A 19,650-nucleotide genomic window follows, 5' to 3' on the forward strand; every position below is an offset into this window, starting at 1 on the left:
TATTAAGATCATTTCAGTCAGATTTATGTTCTTTGGTGTACTATTTTCACAAGTATTAGCAAAAAGAATTATGTTAGATAAGTTTGAAAACACTCACCAGATTTAAATCCTACTGGACTTCTCATTTTTGTCGGTAACTTGCTTTCACTGGTATGTTTTGGTGGTGAAAAATGAAAAGCAATTGCTTGAGATCTGCTTGGAGGTCCCTTACATTCTTCAGCTGCACTGTTTCCTTCATATATATGCTCTATAAGCAAAATGGTCCACACATGTATAACAATGTTGGTTTTCAGCAATGCAGTTATGTCAGCAGTGATGTTTGCAGTAGTTATACTCACCTTTATTCGATGTTTTTGAAGTTTCTTCATCCGTCTCCTCCAACACTTCAAACCCAAGCACATTAGTTGCTGGCTTCTCGGATGGGGAATTACTCAGTACTTTTGAAGTAAATATGTTGCTTGTAATTTGTAATCCAGTCTCTCCACACGACAAAACTGATTTCTGATGATTTAGGAAACTGAAGTTAAAGTCATCAAATATTTCTTTTTTTATGACAGGTTCTGCAGGTTTTTCAGCAACACTGCATTCATCTTCCATTGCTTCATCTACCACAGAGAGTGTTGCTTTCTGTTCTAGTAGATAGGTGGTATTCATTTCATCTTCAACAAGCTCATATGAGTCTTTACTTTTACCCTTATCAATTTCAGATTCCTTTGAATCCAATGGAAAACTAAAATCCATTTTGGCATGTTTTATTGGTGATAATTTTAATATGGGATTTTTTAGTGGTGTGCTGTGAAAACTCAAGTCAGGGGGCCACGACATGGGCTGTACATTGAATGATTCAAAACCGAAATTTAAATCAGCTGAAGTAGCTTCACCCCAAGGTTGTTCATTAAAATCCGTGTTTAAATCTCTCTTCGTGAGGTAAAATCCTGGAGGGGTTTTAGCTTCATCAGAAACTTTTCTCTGGGTGATAACTTTATCAAAATGTACTGAAGCTGTTGGTGGATCGACTTCTAAACTATCATCAAATGTTTCAGAGCATGAGGAGCCACTTTTTCTAGGGGTATTGGCACATGAAAAACTATATTCTTTCAGCTTTGTAGATTTTGTAAAGGAAAATGTAGAATCATTACCATTGTACCATTCCCTGGTTGTTGTTTTTGTCGTCGTCGTCGTCGTCACCGTGTTCTTACACATTGAGAAGTCTTGTTTCTTGCCTGGAGGAACAAAATTTTGATTAAATCCATGAGATACAGGTTTTTTAAGGTTAAAATCTGGGGTGAAACAGAAATTCTTAAGTTTTACATCAAATGAAGGCGAAACTGAAGTATTTGACTTAAATACATCATCTGTTAGTACAGAGTGTAATGGAGATAGACAAAAATCATTCGTGGAACCCAGTCTAACTTCAGATTTTGGAACTTTCACTCTGGAGGGTAACTTAAATATATCTTCATGAAGTACATTCTCCTTTCCCTCATTGTTTTTCATATTTTTCAGTACATATGTATCTCTTCGTGGTGTCCTTACACCTGAAAACTGAGGCACTTCAGTAGAGCAGAAATTGAAGCTTTGTGCAGGTTTAAACTTATTTTGTTTCAATGTCATATTTTGTTCAGATCTGCTATTTACATGATCTTCATATCTCGTATGAGTAATGGAAACCCAAGGTTTTTTCACTTTTTTGGATATAACTGTTGACTGGTTATGATCTCTTAATGGTTTGTACGCATTCTTCTTCTTCTGTAAAGATAAATAGTGCTTTCATAGTGAACCATCTTACAGAATAAACTCTACGTACAAAGCAGTGATTCAAATTTAATACCTGTATTTTTGCAGAGCTGCAGACAATTCTAAGGCTGTAGCTGCCTTTTTTGTCAGTTACTACTTTCACTGTGTGATGCCATGAACCATGTTCAATTGGAGCCCATGAAATATTGACACAGATTTTTTCTGAGGGCAACAAAGTGAAATTGTCAGCACTGAATAAAAGTCCACATTTTCTTTCAGGAATGTCCAGTAATTTAACCTAGAACAAAGTAATCAAGTCAGTCATAATTATTAAGCCAAATGATTATTTTGCAAATTATCTGACATAAATGTTAGTAATGTAGCATTAGTAAGAATGACGGAGGAATGAAAAATGTACATGGCCAATAGCTTGGAAGCACAATAGTAACAACTACAAATACACTATCGGCAATGGAGTGTTGAATGCCTAGATTAATCTACTTTGACTAGACACAGCAAGCCGTGCTAACTTTATTAACTGCCTATATTCTTAGTTAGGACCCGTTGGTTTGCTCACGTCTGCATACTGATTACATCAAAAATAATTTCTTAAACATTTATTACGCTTACTAAAAATTAATGTATTAATGAAGTATTTCTTTTTCTATTTGCAATTCTGACAAAGTCAGTTTCTTGTCGTGTCGGTCAAATAGCTTTTTTGATTTAGTTCACAAACTGTAACACTTTCTACACTTTTCACACTAATTAAAGCTTCTAAAGCATTGTCTTTTTCGAATGTACTTCTGACCAAAATATGATTCTGGTAGCCGGGAGTCCGAGGTTTTTGTTAATCATGCCTTTTGCGTTCTTGTAGTGCTTTTTCCATATAAATTTTCATTCCCTTAAGCACATTTCATTATGTCTAACCAGGAAGTGAAATACAAGTTTTCATGGACTTAGCTTTTTTTTTAATATAATGAAATATTTTCTTAAAAATTTTCCATCACTTATTTTCCAGAAACAGGGAAAAACATTTTATTTCTAACCAAGAAGCCAAAATTCAAATTTTTATAGATTTAACTTTAAAAATGCTCTCATAATGAGAGTTTCATACATCATTTCGAAAAATCCATTCTTAAACACACCTACAGTATGAAATCACCACGCTCTGAAAATTTCAAGTTTCTATCTTCAATGTTTCGGGATGGTCAATGATCAGTGAGTGAGTGAGCCAGGACACTGGCGTTTATATATAAGGATAACTGGATAGACAAAAAGAATCTACTCACCAAGTGGCTGCAGGATGAATCGCACATATAGGTTAAGAAAATGTGCAAGGTTTTGGAGGCAGTAGCTTGTTCTGACAGAAGGGCTGAAGGGGAAGGATAAAGGATGAAGGAAAAGGACTGGTGAAGTTTAGGAGATGGAAAGAGTTATGGAGAAGTGGCCCGGAGCACGGGTCATGGAGTCTTACAGAACAGTATAAGAAGGAAGACTCTTCCCTTTCCTTCTCATTCTATCTGATAAGATTCCCCAGACCAGGAGTTCTGGGTGACTTTTCCATAACTCTCCCCATTTCCTAAGCCTCACCAGTCCTTTTCCTTAATCCCTTTTCCTTCATCCCTCTTCCTTCCCCCTCAACCCAGGAGAAGGAGCAGTAGGATCTGAAAGCTTGCACAACTTTTAAGTTATGTATGTGTTTTCTCCTGGTACCGCTTAGTGAGAGACTTTTTATCAATCTAATTATATTATATTTTCAGAAATTACTTTCGTTGATATAAATTTGTACTTTGTTATAAAATAATGACGAACAGGACTTTCTCAGGCTACAGGAAGCTATAAAACAGTTTCTTTAGTCATTTGAGAAACAACCAGGAGGGTACTCATACTTTATAAAGTTAAAACTATCACAACTTCAGAATCTCACTGCTAAAGCAGGCACTAAATGGTAAGTATAGTCAGATGTATAATAAATTTACTTGTACGACCTCCAAGACAATGGAAGTCACCCACACTGGCTGGAGATCAGAAATAGGATGTGGATTGTTACATCTAAAAAGGAGACCACAAGGAAATTGGATTTTTGTGATTTTTTATACTTATGATATGGGAAGCTCAGCCTTCTAATATTGATCACCCAAAGCTGTTTGGTGCAACTCTCGAGAATTGAAGAAAATCAACTTTTGAAGTTTCCCGAGCACCTTCAATTTGCAAAATATAGGACGAGTTATTGGTGGGCAACGTGGCTCTGTGATAGAACGATCGCCTGCCACGTGGGTGGCCGATGTTTGGTTCCCAGCTGATGCAAATTTTTACAAAAGGTGCATATTCTATGAGCATTTGTGCGAAGTCTAAAATATGTTAAGATGAAATAAAACAATTATTAATGTTGTTTTAATTTAAATGGTCTTTATAAATTGTTAAAAGAAAAGAAAAAATTCCTTGACGTCTATATTTATGTGCTGCTCCATGACTCTGCTGTCAATATCTTTATTCTTGGCTTGTGTGTAACTTCTGTGTTTTCTTTTCAGTAAATGTGTTTTTTTTTCGTATCCAGGGTGTAATTACAAAGCTAATAAAATGATTTATTGCCTTTAAATAATATTTTTCATCAGGTTATGGGCCCAGAACACCTGTAAAGGCAAACAACATAGTTTAGTTAAAACAATATTTGAAATGAGCTTATGTCTGTAAAGAAACATGACTGCTAGCGGCGATTATAAGGTCAGCATTGATAAGCTTGAAGGACCTGACGACTGGGCCAAATGGAAATGGCATATTTCTATGGTGCTGCGTTCATATGGACTAGAAGATATTATTAACAGTACACGTGAACGTGTAGAGTTGCCGCAAGATGCGACAAGTGCACAAAAAGAAGCATATGTGGAATGGCACAAGGACGACGCAAAGGTAGCAGGTCTTATAGCAAGTGCACTAAGTAAACCTGTTGCAGAACTCATCTTAACGTGCAAGAATGCTAAAGAAATCTGGGACAAATTACGCGCCCGATTTGAACGTAGCAGTACTCAGTGTTTGAATATGTTGATTGAAACATTTTTCCGTGTTAAATGTGATGAAACGGAAGATACTAGTGCACATGTGGCCAAACTGCAAAAGTTATTTGTGGACCTGAACGATGAATTAGCAAAACATGAAGAAAATATGCTATCTGAAAGAATCTTAAATGGTCAAATTTTGTCTACACTGGGAAAAGACTACGACAATTTTAAGGATCTCTGGGATACGATACAGACAGAAAAGCAAAGCTTGAATTTATTGATTGAAAAACTCTGTACTACTGAACTGCGTGAACAAGACATTAATGGAAGTGCAGCTTTTGTCGTTTCTAAAACTAAAATGGCAAACAAGTAATCAGCAAGTAAAGATGATGAAGTCACAATTAAAACAGAAGTTTCCGTGTAATATATGCAAACAATTAGGTCACTGGGCAGCAGAGTGTTCACAGAACACTCGTGACAGCAATAAAAGAAAAGAGAAGAAGCGAGAAAGTGAAGACGCTGCATTTACTTCATACGCTATGGGTGTGTGTACCAGTAATCACAGTGACCCAAATAAATGGTATTGCGACAGTGGCACTACAAATCATATCACTCCCAACAAACAGTATTTTGTTTCGTATAGTGAATTTGATGTTCCTCAAGTCATTTCATTGGGAAAACAAGATGTCAAAATATGTGTGTACAGTCAAGGAACAGTTTACATCCAAATTCGACGAAACAATAAATGGTACAATGCTAGAATGGACAATGTTTTGTGCGTCCCTGATGCAAGTGCTAATCTGTTCTCTGTGAGAGCCATTGCCTGCAGAGGCTACAGTACTAATTTTAGTTATAATAATGTCTGTGTTCGAAAACAAGTCAGTGGCAATATTGTTATGACAGGTTATGTGAAAAATGGACTTTATGTGTTGAACATGTGTGTTGTTAGAAATGCAAAAATGGATCGTGTGAGCTTGATGACTTCATCCGAAACATTGCAAGTGTACCATGAAAGGTTTGGTCATCAAAATAAACAACATGTGAAGAATATTTTAAAAGAAATGAACATTAATGTGGAGGTGCCAAGAGTAAATTTTGTGACAGCTGTGCGGTTGTAAAGATGCATAGGCTGCCATTCAAAACACGAACAATACACGCTACCAGTACTGGGGAATTAATCCATGCGGATGTCAATGGACCAATGAGCACGAAATCTTTTGGAGGTAATCTTTGTTATGTATGTTTCAAAGACGATTTTAGTAAATTTCGTCGAATTTTCTTTTTAAGACACAAAAGTGAAGTGTGTACTGTGCTTAAGCAGTTTTTAAATGAAGCACGAACTAATGGACATGTTGTCAAACAATTTAGATGCGATGGTGGCAAAGAATTTAACAATAAGAATGTCAGTGAACTGCTTGCAGACAGGGGAATAGAGCTACTGATTCCTCCTTACACTCCTGAACAAAATGGTGTGGCTGAACAGGAAAATAGGACCATTGTTGAAGCTGCCCGGTCAATGCTAAATCCGAGTAAATTACCTAAAGGGTTGTGGGCAGAGGCATGTAACACAGCAGTCTACCTAATAAATCACACTGGAAAATCTTCAGTTGAAAATAAAACCCCTTATGAACTATGGTTTAATCGACCAGTAGGACAACTTGATCATCTCAGAATTTTTGGCAGAGGCTGCTATGTTCACATTAACAAACAATTCCGTTCCAAGTTTGATGATAAGGCAGTTTTTGGACAACTTGTTGGATATGTTAATGACAAAGATGGGTTTAGAGTTTGGATTCCATCTAAAAAAAGTAGTGTTATGTCACGATGTGAAATTTAAGCCAGAAATTGTTTGTGATTTACATAGTGATCATGTTGAATTTGAAGTCCCTCAGGAAGAATTTAATGATCTGAATTCATCTAAAGACGACCAATGTAAATCTCCTAGGCTGTACACTTCTGGAGGAAGCCAAACTCAAGAAAAAATTGGCACTCTCGATTCTAGAAAAAGTCAAGAGTCGAGTGAATATGATGAAAATAAAGAATTAACAGAATTTCTAAACGCAGAAGCTGCTGAATCTTCTAATGAAGAGAAACAGAAGAATAAAAGACAACGAAGAAAACCAACCTGGATGGAAAGTGGTGAATTTTGTATGGCAACAAAAGTTGATGCACATGAACACAAAAATCCAAACTGTTTTTCAGAAATATTGCAGTCAAACGAGAAGGAAGAATGGATGCAAGCTATTAGTGAAGAACTTCAATCACTAAAGAAAAACAATACCTGGGTGCTGGTTGACCGTCCGAAGAATGCCAAAGTATTGCAAAGCCGCTGGGTTCTACGGCGAAAGGTTGCAGTCAATGGAGGTACTCTCTTTAAAGCCAGATTGGTTGCAAAAGGCTGTATTCAGAAAGCAGGAATTGATTATGACGACGCCTTTAGCCCTGTGGCATGTTATGACACCATACGAACTCTGTTGGCTGTAGCTGCTTCAAAGAAAATGCTGCTAGAACAATTCGATGTAAAGACAGCTTTTTTGAATGGAATACTTGAAGATGAAGTATATATGGAACAACCAGAAGGTTTCGAAGATAGTACAGGTCGAGTGTGTTTCTTAAAAAAGAGTCTTTATGGGTTGAAGCAAGCGCCACGTTGCTGGAACAAACGTTTTGTTGAATTCATGAAGAAAGCTGGTTTTTCAAACAGTGATGCAGACCCATGCCTATTTTATCGTAGACAAAATAGAAATAGCCTTTATGTGGCAATCTACGTTGATGATGGCCTGATTGTCGGCAGTAACAAGAAAGAAATTGCTGTTTTTATGGATGTTTTACAACATGAATTCGAAATAACAACTGGCAGTCTTGACAATTTTCTTGGCATAAAAATAAAGCAATATGAAGATGGAGCAATAATGATAAGTCAAGAGAAATACACAGAAGAAATTCTGCAAAGATTTCGAATGGCAGAATGCAATACAATCTCAACTCCAATTGGACGTGAGGACAATAATCAAAACGAAGAAGTTTCGTCATCTGTACCCTACCGTGAAGCAATTGGTTGTCTCATGTACCTTTCAACAGTAACTCGTCCAGACATCACTTTTGCAGCCAATAAAGCTGCTCGAGCTATGGAGAAACCAACCACTGAAGACTGGAATAGAGTAAAGCGCATTTTCCGGTATTTGAAAGGGACCTTAAATTTTGGAATTGTATATAATAAAAAAGAAGAGTTAAAGATTTACGCTGATGCAGATTTCGCAGGTGATAACCGGACAAGGCGCTCAACAACTGGAATTCTCACAAAGTACTCAGGTGGTGCAGCGTCATGGACAAGTCAGTTGCAGAAAGTAGTGGCCACATCCACAACCGAGGCGGAAATAACTGCAGCTAGTGAAGGAGCGAAAGAGTTAGTTTGGTTACGTCGTCTGCTATCAGAATTAGTGGAAATGTCGGGGCAGCCTCCAGTTCTTTACATTGACAATGCTAGTGCATTGAAGTTAGCAAAAAATCCAGAATATCATCGACGTTCTAAACATATAGAGGTCCGACATTTCTATGTTCATGAAAGATATCTGAACGGTAAGATTTTCTTGGAACACATTGATGGACACAACCAGTTGGCAGATATTTTGACGAAACCCCTTGAATGAGTTCGATTTAATTTTCTATGTTCAGAAATTGGCATGCAAGAGACAAAGCAATAATTTCATGATTTTTTCTTTTGGGGGAAGTGTTAAAAGAAAAGAAAAAATTCCTTGACGTCTATATTTATGTGCTGCTCCATGACTCTGCTGTCAATATCTTTATTCTTGGCTTGTGTGTAACTTCTGTGTTTTCTTTTCAGTAAATGTGGTTTTTTCGTATCCAGGGTGTAATTACAAAGCTAATAAAATGATTTCCTGCCTTTAAATAATATTTTTCATCATAAACTACCTTTTACAAAAGATACGCAATAACAAATTTATATTTAAAATGAAATCTGGAATTTTGTTCGTGATATGTAATTAGTTGGTTGGTTGGTTGTTTTTGGGGAAGGAGACCAGACAGCGAGGTCATCGGTCTCATCGGATAGGGAAGGATGGGGAAGGAAGTCGGCCATGCCCTTTGAAAGGAACCATCCCGGCATTTGCCTGGAGCGATTTAGGGAAATCACGGAAAACCTAAATCAAGATGGCCGGACGCGGGATTGAAACGTCGTCCTCCCGAATGCGAGTCCAGTGTCTAACCACTGCGCTACCTCGCTCGGTTATGTAATTAGAAATAAGGTGAGAGACAGTTTTCAGTTTTCATGGAGAGTAACAATTAGATATGTGTTGATTACAATGTATTTGATGAAGGTTATATTTAAACGACAGGTACTCAAACTAAATCAAAACAAAAAATTAGTGACCAAAACAAGGCTCAAGCTAGCAATTACCATTCTTGAGTGCTACTGTGTCCCACACACAGTGCCGCACTCCAGTAACTGTTAGGGGTGCTACAGCCCTAGCCCAGTTTCCATAATGGAATTAATATTGTCTTCTTCCAAGGTGTGGAGTACTATCCATCAAACAAGATCTGATTGAAATAAGAGAGAAGCTGTCCTTCTGCTTCAGGGCACAGATGACGGAGCATGGCATAATGAACCTCAATTAGGTCTCGGAGCAGTGTGTCTGGCCACAGACAGAGCTGATTCCAGTTCCTACATGGAGAATGGAAAGTTGTAGCCTTCCTCATAAAGTGAAAGGAAATGGGGCTTCCACATCTCCATAGTTGTATGCAGGAGCTTTTCTGGATGACGGGGTGACTGCAAAAAAGGGTTCAGCTAAAACCTGAGCCATGTCTTTAAACGCGTCCACAAGCCCCATTTCTCGACAAGTCTGTAAGGAGATGAGTACTGCCCTTACCTGAAATCCACCCTACTTGTTCCCAAACTCATGCAGTGGAAGTGAGTGGAAGTGGATCGATTTGTGAAACCATGAATTCCTTCCAGGAATCCTCCTCTCATTCTTTTATCACTTGCCTTGAATGTGCACTTGCAGACCTGAAGGCACGTAGGTTTTCCGTAGTTGGATGGTGTTTGAAGTTCCACAGAGCTGTTCGTCTGCCTCTGACTGCCAAGCGACAGTCACCATTCCACCAAGGTGCAGGCAGACCAGGGAATGGACTTTTGCAGCAGCCCTTTGGATCCCAGAACGATATGGGCCACCGTCTACTGTGCACAATCCTTTTGTTCAGAAATAGTCTGTCGACTGTACTGCAACCAAGTTGCCCTTTGAATCATCCATCTTCTTGGGCCCCTGTCGACCACCATCCAAGTCAGTACACAGATCCACACTGTGAAGTGGTCACTAGAATGTGAATATCTGTAGCCACTTCCCACTGTACCGAGTCTACAACAGCCGGGGAGCAAACACTGAGTCAGTTGATAATTGGACTCCTGCAGCAAGTAGTAGCTGAGCCCCATGGCACATTGTGTGCACTGAAGTCCCCCGCAAGGAGGAATGGGTGTGGGAGTGCCTGGAAGAGTTCTGTCAGTGCGTCTGCATACAAAGGACCATGAGTTGGAAGATATAAAGAACGCACTGTGATGTTAAATTATGACAGAACTGTCATGGCAACTGTTTGTATGGCTGTGGTAAATGTGACAGGATAAGAGTGACATCTGTCTTCAATGAAAACAGCAACTCCACCTTTAGCCCTGCCTCCAGTAATAACTCTTCCTGTAGGGGTGGTAACCCCTTAACGCAGGTGTGTTGGTGACTTTAAAATGAATTTCTTGTAAGTAGACGCAGAACGGTTTCTCCTGTACTAGGAGCTATAATTCTTCCGAATGTGGCTGGTATCCATTTAAATTCCACTGAAACAGAAGTCCCTGTGGGAGCCATTGATTAGTAATTATTGGTCTTTTCTTTCTCCCTCAGAGGTCAGGGACAATGTTAGCTGGTGGCCGGCTCTCCAGTTACTCCAAGTGTAACTCCATATCTTCACATCCTAAAGAGAAAGTCCCCATCTGAGAGCGAGAGAGCTCACCGATCTGAAGGCTTAATTGCCAGTTTCAAAATTTTGAATTATTTTTTGAGGAATGTTTTTCCTTACGTATGGGAGGAGTTAGCTGGTTGCTTGGGGTGGCTTAGTAGACTTCTGATGGTGAGCAGCAGTATGTGGCTTAGGATGGAAGCCCATCGCTGACAGCTTCCGACTGATTTCCAGTTCAAGTGTAGTTTTTCCCTCACAGGTACATTGGGAAGTGCATGTGCTCATACTGGAATCTGTGGTAAGAGTTTGTGTGGAGGCGTCAAACTTGATGATTCGCTGTTTAAGAGCCAACGCAAAAGAAGTAGCAAAAACAAGAGGTTGCACAGCTTTGAAAGGTTTTTTAGCTGCACCATAGGGTATGCAGCTAGTGACTTTCAACTCTGAATTTTCCTTTCCTTTTTGGAAGGCTCGCACTTTCTGCTCCATACTGGATGATCTCCAAAGCGGATTATACGTTTCAGAGGAAGTGTACAAGAATTGCCCAATTCGTGAGCTGAGCATCCACAATTTCCACACATTGTCTTCACATTACACCCCATAGTGGTATGGCCAAATCTTTGACATCTGAAGCATCGCATCAGTTTAGGAACAAATGAGTGAACCTTAAGATGGATATAGCCTGGAAGGATGTGTTCTAGTAATTCTGGAGTGCTAAACATTACAATAAGCGTTGCAGATTTTTCCTATGTGCCATTGACACTCTTCAAACAGTTCTGAACTTCCATGATGCCCATAGTTTTCCACTCTTCACATAACACACATGGTCCATCTCCATTATATTGGAGCAGGCAACTACTCCTTTATAGAAGCTGGGAGTGTAATGCAACTCAGCCTCAAGTGGGTAGTCTCACCTAAGGCCTTAAAACCCACAAGCTTAGATACTTTGTTTGAATCAGCAGTTTCAACTAGAAGTGCTCCATTACACAGTCGTTTGGCGCTTTTTAGGGACCCAACAATACCCTCCAACACCTTGTGAATATAGAAAGCAGAGACCTCAAAGGTTCCCCCATCTTTTGACTACAATGAAAATGTTCTAGCACACTAGTGCCCTGTTACTATGATTCCATGACTTATTCTCAAGATGACTGACCAACCAAGCTCTCTCTTTGATGAGTGGGTGTAGGTGCTACCTACACCCGTCCCGTCAGTAGTAGTAGTCTGATGAGACTGTTCTATGCGGATACCATGAGATGCTAGGGAAACAGACAGACAGAGCCCTGCATGGTTGAGCAAGCCTTTACACCTGAGGCATGGCAGTTGCCCCAGAGACTGTTGATATCGACAGCCATTCACCTTATGTACGCAGCACACCTGGAGGTGTGTACATTCCTCACGGTCCAGGCGGTGAAGCCAAGGCCCCCATTCTCTGAAACACGTAACATTCCACCACTGCGCCACATGGTGGTCACTGAAGTATGACCACAGGTTACCATAACAGAAAACTGGCAGCACTTACCAGTTTCCAGCTCAGAAACCCGGTGTCGCCAAGCCCATATCCAACAAACAAATGCTGAGCCCCTGGGGAGAAATGAGAGAAGACGTGATATTTATCTTGTGCTGGACTGGCTCTGGAGTCTAGTGGCAGCCAAGGGGATGCAGCTCACACAAGAATTTGAGCCATAACTCAAAGCAGTGGTCCATAAACAAAATTATCATTACACTACACAAATCATTCAGCGATAGGTACTTACTATTGCCCACGCAAAGCCGAGGTGGGTTGTTAACAGAGAAGTTTTCAGGGAGGTGCTGACTGGATTTTTTAAAGGACTTCCACAAGCACAGCAGAAGATAACTGCAAAACTAAATGTATACTGCCAAGTCACTGTATTTGGGTATTTATTTGACAATTATAAAACAATGAGCATTAAAAGGTACAGAGCTTTATGTGTAAATAATATTTCATAGCCACAATTTAATGTTTCTAAATTTTAAAGAGAACTGTGATATTTTTGAGATTCATGTAGAGTTGTTTCACAGTACGTACCAAATTCTATACTGCATTATAGTAATGTCTAGTCATTCTCCTGAGCTCAACATCTCACTCATCCTGGAGAGAGGGGGGATGCTGACTCAATTTCAGGTGGACTGAGTATGAGATGAAGATGTGCACAGGGCATAGTTGCATGTTCACGGGTCTAGTATTGTATTAAGTTTTCTGAACAGAATGGAGTTGGCGCAAGTGGCAATGCATCGTTCAGGATCCAGGAGCAATCATCATCAGATGCCCTTAGAGCGTGCATCTATGAATTGCTGAATTATAATATATATATTATTTTGTAATTTTTTTATTTGCAGCAAATTGTGTCTAAATCTAAGAACACTCTACAACATGAGCCAAACAAATGAGGCAGTGCAGTTGTTAAGACACTGATTTCATATTCAGGAGGATGGTAACTGGTCTGTCAAGCTATCCTGATTTAGGTTTTCTTATATCATTTCCGGCAAATGGCAAGACCATTCCTTCACTAAGGCCATGGCTGACCACTTGTCCTATTCTCATATAAGCATACTTACATATTTTGTGCCTAAGTGTATTTTTAGCTATTTCTTTTCAGCATTTTACTGTCACAAATCATTCATCACTGTGAGGAAATCCCCAGATTCAGTGCATCAAAAGAAAAAATATTTTGAAACAACTTCCACTAGTTCTTTCAACAACACTCAATATTTATCCTATCCTTGCCACTTTAAAACATCTCATTTCAACTTAAATCAGATCTTTCACTTGTTTTCAATGTATCTAGGCAGAAACTCATGTCATTAAGATTGGGTCATCTTTAATACGAAGTCAGTCAGTCAGTCAGTCAGTCTCTCTCTCTCTCTCTCTCTCTCTCTCTCTCTCTCTCTCTCTCTTGTAGCTCTTTCTGCTTTGAATAAATCAAGTTTATCTTGCAGGATTAACCACAATATGCTGTCTTAAAATTACCCCAAAGCATATGAAAACACTTAGTTTTTCGAAATTCTCTTCTCTGCCACAATAACGTCTGGAAAAGTGTTTGATGTAGACTGATAACTCTGCAAGAAAATTATGTACATTTGATGTACTGGTACACTGAAAAATTAATTTACAATTTGTTGAAATAAAAAGCTTTGGGTTTTTCCTAGACAAATGCTGCTTTAAACATACAGGGTGTTACAAAAAGGTAAGGCCAAACTTTCAGGAAACATTCCTCAAACACAAAGAAAGAAAATATGTTAAGTGGACATGTGTCCGGAAACGCTTAATTTCCATGTTAGAGCTCATTTTAGTTTCGTCAGTACGTACTGTACTTCCTCGATTCACCGCCAGTTGGCCCAATTGAACGAAGGTAATGTTGACTTCGTTGCTTGTGTTGACATGGGACTCATTGCTCTACAGTACTAGCATCAAGCACATCAGTACGTAGCATCAACAGGTTAGTGTTCATCGCGAACGTGGTTTTGCAGTCAGTACAATGTTTACAAATGCGGAGTTGGCAGATGCCCATTTGATGTATGGATTAGCACGGGGCAATAGCTGTGGTGTGGTACGTTTGTATCGAGACAGATTTCCGGAACGAAGGTGTCCCAACAGGAAGACGTTCAAAGCAATTGATCGGCATCTTAGGGAGCACAGAACATTCCAGCCTATGACTCGCGACGGGGGAAGACCTAGAACGGCGAGGACACCTGCAATGGACGAGGCAATTCTTCGTGCAGTTGACGATAACCCTAATGTCAGCGTCAGAGAAGTGGCTGCTGTACAAAGTAATGTTGACCACGTCACTGTATGGAGAGTGCTACGGGAGAACCAGTTGTTTCCGTACCATGCATGTACAGCGTGTGCAGGCACTATCAGCAGCTGATTGGCCTCCACGGGTACACTTCTGCGAATGGTTCATCCAACAATGTGTCAATCCTCATTTCAGTGCAAATGTTCTCTTTACAGATGAGGCTTCATTCCAATGTGATAAAATTGTAAATTTTCACAATCAACATGTGTGAGCTGACAACAATCCACATGCAATTGTGCAATCACGTCATCAATACAGATTTTCTGTGAATGTTTGGGCAGGCATTGTTGGTGATGTCTTGACTGGGCCCCATGTTCTTCCACCTACGCTCAATGGAGCACGTTATCATGATTTCATACAGGATACTCTACCTGTGCTGCTACTACATGTGCCTTTACAAGTACGACAACATGTGGTTCATGCACGATGGAGCTCCTGCACGTTTCAGTCGAAGTGTTCGTACGCTTCTCAACAACAGATTCGGTGACCGATGGATTGGTAGAGGCGGACCAATTCCAGGGCCTCCACACTCTCCTGACCTCAACCCTCTTGACTTTCATTTATGGGGGCATTTGAAAGCTCTTGTCTACACAAACCCGGTATCAAATGTAGAGACTCTTCGTGCTCGTATTGTGGACGGCTGTGATACAATACGCCATTCTCCAGGGCTGCATCAGCGCATCAGGGATTCCATGCGACGGAGGGTGGATGCATGTATCCTCGCTAACTTTGAACATTTCCTGTAACAAAGTGTTTGAAGTCACGCTGGTACGTTCTGTTGCTGTGTGTTTCCATTCCATGATTAATGTGATTTGAAGAGAAGTAATAAATATTTTCTTTCTTTATGTGTGAGGAATGTTTCCTGAAAGTTTGGCTGTACCTTTTTGTAACACCCTGTATACAAAAACAACTAGAATCAAAATACATATAACTATATGAAAAAGACTATTGTAATAGAAAATAAAATTTGTTTGACAGAAATTCAGATTCCTACAGGAATTTGGAGGCCGTCTGTTAATTACCCAAAATTTAAATGTCTGATAATTATCTCAGGCTACCCCAAATATGGAAAAACTGAGAGACGTCGGCCTCAGGGAAGATCAGTTTGGATTCTGTAGAAATTTTGGAACACGTGAGGCAATACTGACCCTACGACTTATCTAAGAAGATAGATTAAGGGAAAGGAAACCTACGTTTCTAGCACTTTTAGACTTAGAGTAAGCTTTTGACGATGTTGACTCGAATACTCTCTTTCAAATTCTGAAGATGGGAGGGACAAAATACAGTGAGCAAAATGCTGTTTCCAATTTGTACAGAAACCAGATGGCAGTTATAAGAGTTAAGAGGCATGAACGGGAAGCAGAGGTTGAGAAAGATGTGAGACAGGGTTGTAAGCTATCACCGAAGTTATTTAATCTATATACTGAGCAAGCAGTAAAGGAAACAAAAGAAAAATTTAGAGTAGGAATTAAAACCCATGGATAAGAAATAAAAACTTTGAGGTTTGCCAGTGACTGTAATTCTGTCAGAGTCAGCAACGTACCTGGAAGAGCATCTGAACGGAATGGACAGTGTCTTGAAAGAAAGATATAAGATGAACATCAACAAAAGCAAATGAGGATAATGGAATGTAGTTGAATTACATCAGGTAATGCTGAGGAGTAAATGAGACACTTAAAGTAGAAAATGAGTTTTGCTATTTAGGAAGCAAAATAACTGATGATGGTCGAAGTAGGGAGGATATGAAATGTAGACTGGCTACGACAAGGAAAGCATTTCTGAAGAAGAGAAATTTGTTAACATCAAGTACAGATTTAAATACCAGGAAGTCTTTTTTGAAAGTATTTGTATGGGGTGGAGCCATGTATGGAAGTGAAACATGGATGATAACTAGTTTAGACAAGAAGAGAACACAAGCTTTGAAAATGCGGTGCTACAGAGGAATGATGAAGATTAGATGGGTAGATCACATAATTAATGAGGAAGTACTGAACAGAATTGGAGAGGAGTTTGTGGCATAACTTGACCAGAAGAAGAGATCAGTTGCTAGGACACGTTCTGAGGCATCAAGGGATCACCAATTGAGTACTGGACGGAAGTGTGGAGGGTAAAAAATCATAGAGGGAGACCAAGAGATGAATGCACTAAGCAGATTCAGAATGATGTAGGTTGCAGTAGTCACTTGGAGGTGAAGAGGCTTGCATGGGATAGAGTAGCATGGAGAGCTGCGTCAGTCTCTGGACTGAAGACCGCCACAACAATAACAACAACAACCACCCTAAATATTAACAATGAGATATATTCTGAGAATAAACTTACTAGCAAGCTTCATTGCCAAAAAATCCATAACAGTGTAAATCAATAGAGATGTGAACCAGAGAGAACTAGTACTGATTTTGACTTTAGTCCTTTTGCAGGTACACTGTCACTCATATGCCACAACCACACATTTCTCATTTAATAGGCACTATTCTTTTTTACCTGGCAGTGCTGCACATTACCCATCTCTATTGGTACACTGTTTCTCATAGAAGAGTAACTAAAATTTTTATTGCATTATGTTGTTTAACAACTACTATTACTACACATTATGTTCAAAGGAAACACATTGGTCATTTGTAATGAAAAATTACTGTACTACTGGTAAGCCTCTTCTAAAAGTCTCAAAACTGGTTTGGAATTTCCAAAGTTCAACTAAATTTTGGGAGGAACATCAAACACTAAACATTTTACAAACAAATATTTGCTAAAACATAGTCCAAACATGTACTGAACGGAAGATGCAACTGTCAGTAAACAGAACTATAAACAGGAAATTCAGCAACCTCTGGCAAAACCCAAAAACAAACTGGACAACTTTTAAACAGTGAGTTTAATAGCCCATTCAATCCAAAGGTGCACAACAGTGTGGAGATGGGGGACGGGTGGTGGTGGAATGTCCCATAGCTGTGAAACAGATCAAATGTGCCACAGTAATGAAACAGGTAAGACATCTGCTTAAATTATGCAGTATCTCTTCTAAGAGCAGAAATTTACATCCACCATTCCATCTGTACTAACGCTCACAATAAAATGTTTCCCACAAGTGAGGAAGGGTGGGACAAGGTTTTCTATTTACTCAATCATACATTTGAAGTTCCAAGTATGTTTACCTAATGCTTGTGTCTGTATGTGTGGATGGATATGTGTGTGTGTGCGCGCGCAAGTGTATACCTGTCCTTTTTTCCCCCTAAGGTAAGTCTTTCCGCTCCCGGGATTGGAATGACTCCTTACCCTCTCCCTTAAAACCCACATCCTTTCATCTTTCCCTCTCCTTCCCTCTTTCCTGATGAGGCAACCGTTGGTTGCGAAAGCTAGAATTTTGTGTGTATGTTTGTGTTTGTTTGTGTGTCTATCGACCTGCCAGCGCTTTCGTTCGGTAAGTCACCTCATCCTTGTTTTTATATATAATTTTTCCCACATGGAATGTTTCCCCTCTATTATTTTGAAATCAAGGAACCAGTTATATATGTGAAAATATGGATATAAGGTTTTCCAGATAAAAACAGGAGAATTATTTTTAACTGCCTTTTCTATTGAAAAAGAAGCATATCTAACATGTATCTTATTTGGTGTCCCACTTTTTACCCACTCTGCTGTTGCTTAATATGTGTGTACTCAAATGGCCTACCTATGTTCAGTTCCATTACCAACTAGAGGAAATACCTTGTTTTAGTTTCATTCTCCCTGTGTAGTTACTGCAAAATATGATGTATACTTCTCACTAATACTTTCAAATACATTGACATTATTCTGAATACAGATATTCTTCCATAAAGTTGCAGTAAAAAAAAAAAAGTGAGAACAATGTCACAAATGCTCTAAATAAATGTCCATCCATTACAAAAGTATTTGCACCTATGTCTGTTCATGTTTACATAACATTGCAATTGCACCTGCAACAGGTACCAAGAGAATTGTGAAATGTAACACACATAAGCAATGGATGGCTATTATTTGTCTGTTAAAACTAAGAGCTACTAAGATTCTATATCCTCGGGAAAAAAAAGAAAACATGCTGACCACAGAACAGGATCAAAAACTGCAATAAAATAAAGCATAGTAGTCTATAATGTTACCTCCAATGAAACATGAGAAGGGTTCACCAATTTAAGAACCCTCACTGCAACAGTACCAAGTTTCACATTATCAAAATGTACTGTCGGGCATTTGTTGAATGGTGCCAGTATGAGACAACTTTCATACGAGTCTTCACTTTTGTCATCATCACTTATTTTGCGCTTCTGCTGCGGAGATATAGTGATCTGTTATTAATGAGAAAAGGAAGCAGACTCAATTATATATAATAGTGCACTATGTAACTTATAAAAATAAATACATAAATTTCACTGTCTTAAAATGTAACACAGAAATAAATTTTTGGGAAATTTTTACTATTGCTAAGACCATTAACTATGTTCAGATCTTTCCGTCACTCAGTCTCGTGACTCACTATGATAGTATTATCACACATTCGAAATATCTAATTTGGTTGAAATTACTGCTACATTAGTGAACTGCCATGTATAACCACATGATTGTCACATGGTTTGCTGTAGACTGTTGCCCATTGTAACTGATCAGATAGGCCACAGAGCAGTGAATCGCCAATTTAGTGCTGGACAATAATCAGTGGGTGTTTTATTCCAGTCCACACTCACAAAAAAAATTCTGTGACTATTTCAATCTGTGGTGACCATCAAATCTGTTCAAAACATACCCTCATGTGCTACAGTTTTCTATAGGTCTGAAAATGGTCACCACAGACCAAAATCTGTAATCTGAGGGCAAAATTTTTTGTGACCATTGACTGGATGAAAGAAATTCTCTTCTTTCTGGATCACTTTATTCATGACTACTGCAGCCTGTGAATCTGTGAGCAGCCATACTAGCCAGAATCAGCTCCACACTACAAGGTACAGAAACCACATCCCACACATACTTCTGCTGAATTCGCATCACAAATGCAGGAACACTGCTACTAGATGCCCAAAGTAACAAAAAATGTCACATGAATTTGTGGGTTGCATTATGTAGAACAATGAGTAAGTGGTTTACTTTGTATCTTCCACTGAGCAGGTACAAATATCTACTGGAGTTCCACG

At 39.1% G+C, this 19,650-nt stretch overlaps 1 protein-coding gene across 1 annotated transcript in view; it reads right to left on the reverse strand.

Moving 5' to 3' along the window:
* The window catches only part of LOC126203363 (protein abnormal spindle-like), a 153,228-nt gene that overhangs the window by 98,535 nt on the left and 35,043 nt on the right, over nucleotides 1–19,650 (reverse strand). Inside the window, exons 2-5 of the mRNA XM_049937660.1 lie at nucleotides 18,625–18,810; nucleotides 1,832–2,035; nucleotides 339–1,749; nucleotides 98–247 (exon numbers count right to left, since the gene is read on the reverse strand). Coding sequence (XP_049793617.1) covers nucleotides 98–247; nucleotides 339–1,749; nucleotides 1,832–2,035; nucleotides 18,625–18,810 — 1,951 coding nt within the window. The remainder of the gene's footprint in view (nucleotides 1–97; nucleotides 248–338; nucleotides 1,750–1,831; nucleotides 2,036–18,624; nucleotides 18,811–19,650) is intronic.

Source organism: Schistocerca nitens, chromosome 9, assembly GCF_023898315.1.
Source record: "Schistocerca nitens isolate TAMUIC-IGC-003100 chromosome 9, iqSchNite1.1, whole genome shotgun sequence".
Lineage (NCBI taxonomy): Eukaryota > Metazoa > Arthropoda > Insecta > Orthoptera > Acrididae > Schistocerca > Schistocerca nitens.